Below are 11,872 nucleotides of genomic sequence, written 5' to 3'. Positions count from 1 at the left end.
TATCGTTTTACTTCTATTTGTGGATAATAAAAAAGTTGAATCCTAACTAAAGTTTTGAAAACCGATTCGAACCGACTGGTCAAACCAGTCAAAATGTGAATCGATAGAAAAAGCGGTTCGGACAGATGTTAAAATCTGAGAATTAAAAAATCGTCATTGACCCGTCAACCGGCCGGTCAAACCAAACCGCAACCCGACCAATTTTCTGAATTTCACCAAAACGCCACCGTTTGGGTTGAGGAATTACCCAACGTCCCAACCCTAACTCTCCAAAACGGCAAACACGCGCAGCACTCCCATCAGGTCATCACCCTTCCTCTCATCGTCATTGAGCTCCTCCCTCACTTTCGTCCAGCCACCGGCAAGCCACCGCCACCGTCGCAACGTGGTTCCCCTCCATCATGCAGCCATGCTTGAGCTTCGAAACCACCATAGCCGACCTCGTCTCCTGCCTCCGTCGCGCAGCCATTGTCCCGCCGGCGCCAACTCTGTTCCACCGCGTCAGTCCTTTGGTCATGCCCTATCCCCGTCTCCCCTTCTTGCTGCTGACCTGCTCTGCTCTAGCATCTAGTTCTAGGTATTAATTTTTTTTAAACTATAATTGTTGTTGAGACTTGAATCGTGCTCTTATCCCTCGCAACACTTTCAAAGCCACGCTTCACTTAAGGGACACTCTTCAAGCCGCCAAGGATTTCCTCACCTTCGCTGCTGATTGCAGTAAGATTTTCATGGTTTGTTATTCTAATCTCCCCTTTAATTCAATTTATTTTTTTTCCCAAATAATCCATCAATTTTCAGAGAGAGGTTTAATCTTTTGCAAATTCTTGAGAGGGACCAAATTATGACTAAGTTCTTCGAAACTGAGGAGGTGTGAAGCTTAGACTATATAAAATAATAATAATTAGTAACACATTAAAATAAAGGTTTGAGAGCCTTCTGATTAAAATAATATCATCATATATGGTATTATATTAATGCACAAAAACGATGAAGTTAAAGAGCAGGTTTGTGTATATTTGCATCATAGTGATCTTACTCATTACTCAAATCAATCAATGCCACTATTTGCTCATGTTGTTTAATTCTACCTATGAATCAAGGTTGAGCTAGTTCTTGCTCAGTTTAGAAGATGTCCATGCTATTGAAGAAGATAAAAAATTATGTTCAAATTGAAAATCTATTTATGTATGATACTGTAGGAGGAAAGGGCCATTCTTCAAAATCCAGCAAACGAGTCGCAAATGAAAGGAATCATCAGACGCCTGTTATCTTGATGATTTTCGATGTCCTGTTTCTCTTGAATTGATGAAGAATCCTGTCATTGTTTCAACAGGACAGGTATGCCTGTATTTTATCTTCTCTCTAGGGATATTTATAGTTTGTATTTAAATGAGATGATACTATTGGTTTATGTTTTAGGAAGTTTATTTATATTTTTTTATTATTTTATTATAAAACGATTTTTCCGGTTGAACCACGTTTAAATCGGTTGGACCAGTAAACCAGTGAACCAATAGCTAAAGCGGTTCGATGACCGGTCCGGTTTTCAGAACCTTGGTGTTGCCAACTTGCCATCCCTACTCTTTGAACCGTCCAAACATCAAAATTCGACGAAAAACCGGGTCGATCTGCACCAGTTTTAGCATAACACACAACATAAGAAAAGAATATAATTCTAAAGATCTATTTTGTGTTTAAAATTTTATTTTAAGAATAATATATGAATCAGATCTAAATACTTGGGTACGCTAATAAAAAATCACTTTCTCCTTCGATAGTATGAAGGCGATGTACGTATCCACACCGAGACCAACTTTTATGGTCTGACCAATGGACATCTGATCTAAATTGAGAAATCTCTTGTAACTATGTGCACACAATTTTTTTTTTTCAAGAATTAGGCTCATATACATTTATGTTGTACGGGTAAAACACACATGGCTCATATTCCATGGCAAATGGCTTAGTAGGGGAACCATTTATCATAACTAACATGGTTGCTGTCTCAAATAAGCCCTGTATCCACCTTCTCCACATCCTACCAAATCCCATCCTCTCTAAAACATGATCAACAAACTTCCATCTTACCGAGTCGTATGCCTTCCTGAAGTCATAAAATAATCTCACAAACTATTAAGGCTCCATCGAAGATCTGCCGCTTCTGAATAAACATAGTTTACTCTTCACCGACCAACCCTCTCATAAGCGGTCTCATGTTTCCTACCAACACTTTTGATATGACTTTATATACCCTCCCGACCATGCTAATCGGCCTCAGATCCTTAATCTCTCTCCCTCCGCCCGGTTTCTCCGCTGACACCACCCATGCGGTATTCACTTCCCTCGGTATTCTCCCTTCTATGAAGAAGTTTCTTACCATCTCTGTGAACTCCCCTCCGATGGTCTCCCATATCTTTATAAATCTCAAGTTATATCCATCTGGTTTCGGTGCTTTAGTTGATTTGCATGATCACACTGTCACTTTTATTTCCTCATCAGACGGTATAGCTTCTATTCTTGCTGCCTAAGCTACATCAATTTTCATTAACATATCATCCTGGATCAGCACCTCAGGCAATGACTTCTGAGTGTATAGGTCTTTAAAGTATTTTCTAGCTATCTGCTTTATTCTGTTCGGCTCTTCACCATCCTCCCACTCTCCTAAATCTCTTCTATCCTACTCTTTCTTTGTCTAATTGTAGACTTCACATGGAAGTACTTAGTATTTTTGTCTACATCCTTTATGAACTTATCCCTCGAATGTTGTTTCCAATATTTAGCTTTTCGTTTGTACAACACATCAACTTGATTCTTTAGTACCTCCTTTCTAATGAAGTTCTCTTCTTCTCTTACACTGTCTTCAATCTCTTTCTCTGTCTTCTCATTTTCATCCTCAAAGCATTGTATCTTTGTTTTTATATTACCAAACTTTTTCTTGTTCCACACTTTGATCGGTCTCTTCATGTTTCATTTTTCTGCCACGGTTCTACCCTCTACTTTCCTCCACTCTTGGTTAAACATCATCTTAAATTGCGAGTGAGTAAACCATACATCTAGGGACCTAAATGGTTTATGTCCCCTATCCTTCGAATCCTCCTCCAATATGATCGGCACACGGTCAAATTTAGAGCATTTCAACGCTCTTACTTTTAGCCTAAGTAGCCTTTGAATCCACTCCGGATCCAAATAGAATCTGTCGATTTTGCTAGCATTCTTCCCATTCCTCTAGCTTTCATCCTTCTTGCTTTTGTCTTCTTTACTCTCTTGTTTTTAGTTAATTCTTCTTTTTCACTTTTAGCCCCTTCCACTTCTTTAAGACTTAACGTTATTTGCCCCACCTTTTTCTCTAGCCTTATTTTCAAAGCCTGCTGGAGGAATAGCCACGCTCTCAGATGATAATTGTGTATATGTGGTGAGCTTCCTTCATACCTTAATCCATTATCATTCCTTCTCCCCATGCACTACTTTTTTGCACTCCACATTTATTGGGCCTCAAATCTTTTCTCATTTTAGCTTTTTTAATAAATTTTTCAGAGACTTGGTCATATTGTACGTAGTCGTTTTGGAGGAACTAATCAAGTCACTCTCCAATTGTCCTTTAATTTTTGACTTTTTTGTTGGGTCCCATCCATATCAGCCCTCCCCTTTCCTCCATGCATTGTTTGAGTTTCCAAAACCCATGACTCTTCCACTACCTCATCACCATCTGTCTCCACCCTCTATCCCACTACCTCCACCGCAACCGCTCCCACATCATCTTCTCCACCCTCTTGCTTTCCAATACTTTCCACCTCAACCACGCTATTGTTGTCCATATTCTCATCATGATGTAGTTGTTGAATTCCATCTTCTTTGTTATACTTATCATATTTCTCATTGCTCTTTTTTAGATTCAAATATGTGTTATCTTGCCCCAACCTCTTTAGCAAAACTCTCAAATTCTTCATCATCCACCTTGACTATTAGCAAAGCTTGGACAGTAGGAGAGTAATATGAATCCAATAATGCCTTAAACGAATTAAAGTGCCCCTCCTTATCCTCTTCCAGTCGCACCAGCGCACCCACACTTCCGCCACCTTCAACATGTTACCTCTACACCAAGCATGGATTGGTAACCCAAAAAGTTCAATCCATAATCTTCTTGTTGGTTTCACCTCCCCCACTGACCACCTTCTAACATCAATGAAGTGGTTTAAGAGAAATGGAGACCTTGTCGCTTCTTCCGTACTCTCTTTACAATCGAAAATCATGAACACCTTCATAGAGCCCAACATCTTCACTTCAATAATTGTATGCCGGTCCTTCATCACTGTTGTTTCTATTTCCTCAAATTGAAGAACGCTCAAAGCTTCTACAATTAAAGTTCTACTCATCATTTCTACCATTGTATCTACCCTCTGTAGTTCAAGCTTGGAGTTTCCAAATGCTTGGAAAGCATTTTTCCTTCACATTTTACAATACCGACTTACAGTTTGCCCTCCATAAGCAGATCCTTGCATGATATTACTTTGCTGCCATTGTTGCCCCATCCTTTGTTCATATCTTCATCTCTTCAATTGTCCTTATGTTTGGATCCATTGCTACTCTTCCTTCATTAATTTTATCCCCAATCCCTCTTATGTATTTTGCTTCTGTCAGTCTTAACTTGCACCCCCACATTATCCAACCATCAAGATGTTGTATCACATTCAAGGCTTTCGTTCTTGATACATACCTAACAAATGCGAATTTTAGCTGATTCCTTTCTCTAGCTTTGTTAGGAATGAACACATCCACAACCACCCTAGCCCTTCCAAAAACCTTCCAGATCCAACTTACAGTGGAGTTGCGTGGTAAGTTGTCAGCAAACACAGTTACCAGACTCTTCTGTGCTCCCATCTGCCTCCATACTTCTTTTCCCTGTTTCCTAGGTTGTATTTCATGTTGGTTCCTATTCATTGGTGTGCGGACAATAGGTTAGGCTGCCAATGCCCAATGGAATATAGGTTTTTTCCTCGGCACTACTTGCCATTGACTTTTCGGTTTTTCCTTTCCAACTCTCTGGTTTTCTCTCTCCCACTCTCTCTCTCTTATCCCTAACTGACAGTCGGCTCTACCACATTGAGGTTATTATCACTTCTTGTCTCAACTGCCTCCATCTGAAAAGATATTTAGACTTGAGAAGTATATAGCAACCTTACCTAGCTAAAAGCCAACCTCATCATCAATAGTTCTTTAATTTTCCATCATCACTTTAATAAAGTCTTTCAAAGATGCTTCAGATGAAAGTAGAGAAGAAGATACATTGATACAATATGAGTAGATGAAATTGCTAGATATTAACAAGGAAAGTGTAACTCATTGATTGAGTTTTGATAGGGTGGTTGTTATTTTGGTTCACAAATACTGATATGATATTTTATAAGATCCAAAATAAATTTTAACTAAAAACTAACTATGAAAAATACTCTGATTTACAAACTGTACGTGATTGACTCAAAACAGAACTCAATATCAAGTAGCTATCTATGATCAAGAAGTAAAATATACTTTTCTTGGACATGAATAAAATACATTGATAAAACTGGAGAATTCAAATCTCTTAGAGTGAATAAATTGATAAAGTGGTAAAGTGAGGAGGTTAATCACCATCGAATTTGTAATTCTCATCATATGTGAACTCTATTATCTTAATTTAAGAGTAATTAACATATATTTATCATTTTACCAACTCTCTTTCTTTAGAGAATCTTAATCCAAAACTGGGAGTAGGGGTAGAAGTGGGTTGGGCTACCCGATGGAGGCTCATGGCTCGGCTCGTTTTAATCTCGGTTCATTTTATTATTCGTTAGGCCGGTTTTGTTAAAATAGTTTTTTTAAAAGTAAATGATTGTTAGTTTAGACTTTCAAGTTTCAACTATTCATTTATATTAAATACAAAATAAAACTAAAAAGAATCAATGGTTAAGATTAGTTAAGATTGTAGTTTTTTCGTTCAAAGAAAAAGTTTATGAATCGTAAGTATGATTATGGTATGTAACTAACGATTAATATATAAATAAATTATACTTTACAAATTATGAATTATAAATTATAGAATGTATTTAATGTCAATTTAGAATTTTTAAGTTGATTGTTTTGAGTTATAATTCACGAAACAAACTTTTTAAATAGACTCATGGACTTGTTGAAATTTTAAACAGGTCAAACTTGAGTCTGAAAAAAAACCTATAAAAAATAACATGCCTAGACTTATTTACAACATAGACCAAGTTCACACTAAACCTTGGCTCGGTTCCGCCAATTTCCTTGAAAACTAAACTTTTTAATTTCCCATCAAGAGTCATCAATATTGCCTGTTTCGCTTACTTACTGGTTACCCGTTACTAGTTACTAATTACTACTCCTAAACTAAGGATGCACGTAGTTTTTATTTTTGTTTTCTATTTTTAGTCTTAGTATTTTCGATTATCAAAATTTTGTAAAAAAAAAAGGTAAAAGCTAAAAGTAAGAAAAGAAAAGAAAATAAAAATCCCGAAACAAACCAAACACACTATAATCCTTTCTCCTTAAATTGCTTAATTTTTGTGGGTGCAACCCTTATCATGAATCATGACCGTATATATTGTCTCCAAATTGAAACGAGTAATGACCAATGAGCATTTAACATCTATGTAACAGAGAAAGGTTGCGTCCCAAGGTATTTGATCTTTCAAGCATATCGATTTGTCTTCTTATTCGCCCAGTCTAACTCGAAGGAAAAGGTACTATAACTACTGAGCATTTAGCATTTGTATTATCCTTTTTAGAATGTTTCCTTGAACTCTTTTCCTCATTCAAAATTTTTCGACTTTTGTTTGTAGTCTCAGCTCTTGAATCAAAACAGTCAATGGAAATTCTAATTTCTCTTGCCGGAAAAGTGGCAGACTATACTGTGGGTGCCATTGGAAGGCAATTCAGTTATGTAATATTCTACAAAGCCAATTTTAAGGAGTTGAGTGACCGTGTTACTGATCTTGAAGGTAAAAGAGATGAAACCAAGCATCGTGTTCAGAACGAAAGAAGGGATTTGAAAAAAATTGAAGGTCGTGTGCTGAAATGGTTGGACGACGCGGATGAAGCCATTGGGAAGGCAAATCAGCTTCAAAATGATCCTGGTCATGCAAAGGTTGGGTGTTCCAGGTGGCCATTTCCTAATGTGGTGGCACGCCATCAGTTAAGTAGAAAAGCCACAAAAGTTGCCAAAAATGTTGCGGATGTACATGGGGAATGGAACTTTCCCGAAGTAGCTTATGTTCTTGAACCTGATATAGCCTCAACCTCTATTCCAAGTAGTAGTAAAAACTTTGAGTCAAGAAAATCTATTCAGGATAATGTCATGCATGCTCTAAGAGACCGCAAAGTAAGCATGGTTGGAGTCTACGGGTTTGGTGGTGTGGGTAAGACTACTCTCGTTGATGAAGTTGCTCGAATAGCAGAGAAGGAAAACATGTTTGATTCAGTGGTCACCATATACAAAACCCTAGACATCAAAACAGTTCAAGAGAAGATAGCTGCTAAGTTGGGTCTTCGTTCTTTTGAAGCGCAAACTATTGGTGTTAGATTAAATCTCCTACGGGAGAGAATCAAACGGGAGAAAACTATCCTTCTCATATTGGATAATATTTATGAAGCCTTTGAGTTGAAAAAAGTAGGCATTCCCTCTGAGGAAGAACATAGTGGTTGCAAAATATTGATGACTTCTAGAAATTTAGATTTGCTACGGCAGATGGGGGTCAAGAAAGAGCATTTTAGACTAGACGTTTTAAATGAAGAAGAATCATGGAGCTTGTTCAAATCTGAAGCTGATAATTTAGACAGAGAACCAGACAAGCATGGAGTTGCATTCCGATTGGCAAAAAGGTGTGGAGGATTGCCTATTCTCATAGTTACTACAGCGAAGTCATTGAGAGATCAAAACATTCATGTGTGGAAAGATACATTGAACCAATTAGAAAAGTTTGGGGATGAACAATTGCAGGAGATAACTTACTCAGCTTTGGAGTTAAGTTATAAAAGGCTAAGAGGCTATGAAATGAAAGCTCTTTTCTTGCTCTGTGCAACAATTGGTGAATATATTACAATTGATTACCTATTCAAATATGGAATGGGTCTAGGTATATTCAGCAATACAAATACAATGGAAGGTGCCAGAGATAGACTTCACAACATGATAAGTGCATTAAAGGCATCCTGTTTGTTAGTAGAAGATGGCACAAGCACAACAACGGTCAAAATGCATGATGTTGTTCGTGAAGTAGCTATTTCCATAGCCCTTAGAGATCATCACATATTAGCTAAATACAGAGATGATTTGAAAGAATTTCCACCAATGGATATTCTTAGCGAGTGCTCCCAAATCATTTTGTTCCAAGGTGGTTTCCGCGAGCTTCCTGAAAAGTTAGATAATCACAATCTAAAATTTCTCTATTTGTGTAAATTTGATCTATCTCTAGAAGTCCCTAATTCCTTTTTTGAGGGAACAAAAATCCTTGAAGTTTTAGATTTAACAGGCTTGAACTTAGCTTCACTGCCCACTTCTTTTCTTTTCTTAACTAATCTTAAAACTTTGTGTTTGGATCAATGTATTCTGGGAAATATTGATGCAGTAGGAGCTTTAAAAAATTTAGAAATACTCAGTCTCTGGAAGTCATCCATGATGAAACTTTCAAGAGAAATAGGGAAATTGACTCGTTTAAAAATGCTTGATTTGAGTCATTCTGGAATTGAAATCATCCCACCAGGCATCATATCAAGCTTGATCAAATTGGAGGAGTTATACATGGGCAATACCTCCATTAAGTGGGCGGTTGAGAATCCATACGATCAAAATGAAAATGCCAGCCTCGATGAACTTCGACAATTGTCAAACCTAACAGCTCTAGAGTTACAAATACAAGAGGCACGGATGTTGCCAAGAGACTTGATATTTGATAAATTAGAAAGGTTCAAAATTGTTATTGGAGACATCTGGGAATGGGCTGATATTGAAGATCCCACATTGAAAACATTGAAGCTCAAGCTTGGCACCAATATTCACTTGGAGCATGGGATCAAAGGATTGATTAGAAGAGCTGAAAATTTGTATTTGGATGAAGTTGGAGGCATTCGGAATCTACTCTATCAATTGAATGGAGATGGGTTTCCTCAACTGAAGCACCTCCATGTCCAAAATAATGCCATAATTAAGCACATCATTGATTTTACAGAGAGAACTCGTATTCCAACACCATTTCAAAACTTGGAAAAACTGGTGATTCAGAATCTCAGTAAGATGGAGAAAATTTGTCATGGGCCACTTGCAATTAATTCCTTTGCCAAGCTCCAAGCCATCAAAGTTGAAAATTGTAATAAAGTGAAATACCTTATCTCTGTTTCCATGCTTAAAGGCATGTCTCATCTTTCAGAGCTCGAAGTTTCTCAATGCAATCTTATGAAAGAAGTAGTGTTTGACGATGGTGATGCAATTGCGATGAATGGCGAAACTGGTGAAACCATTCAGTTTCCAAGGCTCCATTCTCTGACTTTACAACATTTGGATGAGCTTGAAAGCTTTTCTAATCAGTCAACGTCATTTCCTGTACCCCTTTTCAACAATCAAGTAAGTGTTTTAGCTTCTATACTTGTTCTAATGCATATAATAAAAGTTTAAATCTTTACACGCATACACATAAGTCCTAAGATGATTCTTTATTTCTTTTCGTTCATAAGTAGGGATTTTTTATTTTATTGTTTTTTTTTTCATAAAAGGTATCGGTAGATCTGAATAATTATGACTAAACACAAATAACATATGTAATAAAATTAGTATTAAGTAGTGGCATGTTCTAAAGGGTATTGGAAGACAGTTTTACTTTGTTGTTATACTTTACAAACTAATATATACTTATATTAATTTGTTTATCATTTATATTTCTGAATAGTATATTAAGTTAATTCAAATGTCAACAAAATATCGAGTCAAGAACCAAATTCATTATAAGTTTATAACTAAGTATACAATTCAATCAAATTGAAAATACATTTCACCTGTGTGTGTGTATGTGTGTGAATACCTTAAAACATTTAACAATTATAGAAAGATAATTATTGGTCGTCATGAATACTATTGAGCACTTTTATGTAGAATGATAATAATGCTATTGTAAAATAATATTTTTAATGATCATAGAAAATTCTTATTTATCTTATACTGTAATTATTAGAAATTTATTTATATAATATTTTTAATGATCATAGAAAATTCTAATTTATCTGCTACTGTAATTATTAGAAATTTATTTACATCACATTTCATTTAGTTGTTTTAGTTATTTCTTAGCTACTTTTATTATATTTATTTGGATTTCCTTTCAATTGTTAGTTTATTAAATAACCCGTACATAATGTTTCTTCAAGCATTGGTTAACATTTTTATATTCTACGTAGGTTTCATTTCCTAATTTGGACACTCTCAAATTGAGCTCACTTAATTTGAACAAAATTTGGAAAGATAATCGACACTCTTTTTATAAATTGAGAAATCTGATTGTTGAAAATTGTGATGGTTTAAAGTATTTATTCTCATCTACTATGGTGGAGAGTTTTTCAAACCTCATAGAGCTTGAAATAAGTGAATGCCATCTAATGGAGGAGATAATAGCTACAGAAGACAGGGACAACAATATTGTCACACTAAAAGAGGTACGATAACTAAATATATAGTAACTCTATTGGTTTGAAAAAAAATAGGATCATTGTTCAAATAGTATGTATCAAATAGAAATTTACATCATATATTGATTATATTCTTCACTAATATCTTTTTTTCATTGCTTCTTCTTTATTAATAGTTTAATAATAGAAGTTAAATATGGTTTTGAAATGTTTGAATCATAGGTTGGATTCTCCAAATTGCAAACAATTATCTTGAAGGACATGAAGAGTTTGAAGAAAATATGGCACAGTGAATTTTCTAAAGTGAAGACATTACAAGTAAAAAATTGTGAGAAAATTAGAGTAATTTTTCCTTCTTCGATGGAGAAAGCATATAATGGTCTAGAAACATTAATGGTTGCTGACTGTGATTTGGTGGAAGAGATATTTCAACTGAGTTCCGATGAAAACAGTGGTCTAGAGCAAACACAACTGAAAAAAATTACTCTAGAAAGATTGCCAAAACTAAAACAAACATGGAACAAGGATCCTGAAAGAGCTCTTAATTTTGGTAATTTAGAGGAAATAAATGTGATGAGCTGTATAAACTTGGAATCGGTAATTCCATGTTCAATAGCCACGAGTTGCTCACATCTTAAAGAACTTAGAATTAAATGGTGTGGAAGTTTGATGGAAATTGTTGCATTAAAGGAAGAACCCACGTGCTCAACTATTTTCTTTGAGTTTAGCCATCTAAGTACTTTGGTGCTTTGGAACTTAGATAAACTGAAAGGATTCTATGCAGGAAATCACACATTGACATGTCCATCTTTGAGGATATTAGATATTTCAGGATGTGTGAAATTGAATTTGTACAGAACTCTTTCTACAAGTTGCCATCAACAACTTCCAGACGAAGAATACATTATTTCAACACAGCAACATTTGGTAGCTGAAGAGGTATAAATTATTTATATTAATACAGACACCAATTTGCATCAAAGTGCAAATGCATATGTATGTCTATATATATTCATTTCCAAAATAACATTCTCAAAGATGAGTATCAGAGTTCGTGTTAATTTTGAAATTTAATATTAGTTTTTTGTCAATATAAGGTTCATACTTTTGTTTTGTTTTAGTCCTTATAAAAATATTATTTTTTATATGTTTTAGTGTATTAAAATTTAAAAATTGTTATTCTTGTTCTTGCCATCAA

General features: G+C 35.5%; 1 protein-coding gene across 1 annotated transcript in view; it reads left to right on the top strand.

Annotated features, from left to right (window-relative positions):
* LOC107645820 overlaps positions 173-11,872 on the top strand; it is a 19,035-nt gene continuing 7,335 nt past the window's right edge. Inside the window, exons 1-7 of the mRNA XM_016349946.2 lie at positions 173-577; positions 652-731; positions 1,200-1,338; positions 6,661-6,743; positions 6,843-9,619; positions 10,447-10,701; positions 10,897-11,613. Coding sequence (XP_016205432.2) covers positions 6,869-9,619; positions 10,447-10,701; positions 10,897-11,613 — 3,723 coding nt within the window. The 5' untranslated portion in view covers positions 173-577; positions 652-731; positions 1,200-1,338; positions 6,661-6,743; positions 6,843-6,868. The remainder of the gene's footprint in view (positions 578-651; positions 732-1,199; positions 1,339-6,660; positions 6,744-6,842; positions 9,620-10,446; positions 10,702-10,896; positions 11,614-11,872) is intronic.

This window comes from Arachis ipaensis, chromosome B01 (assembly GCF_000816755.2).
Source record: "Arachis ipaensis cultivar K30076 chromosome B01, Araip1.1, whole genome shotgun sequence".
In the NCBI taxonomy this organism is placed as follows: Eukaryota; Viridiplantae; Streptophyta; class Magnoliopsida; order Fabales; family Fabaceae; genus Arachis; species Arachis ipaensis.
The sequence above is the reverse complement of the archived record's forward strand: the minus strand, read 5'-3'. Positions and strand labels throughout refer to the sequence as shown.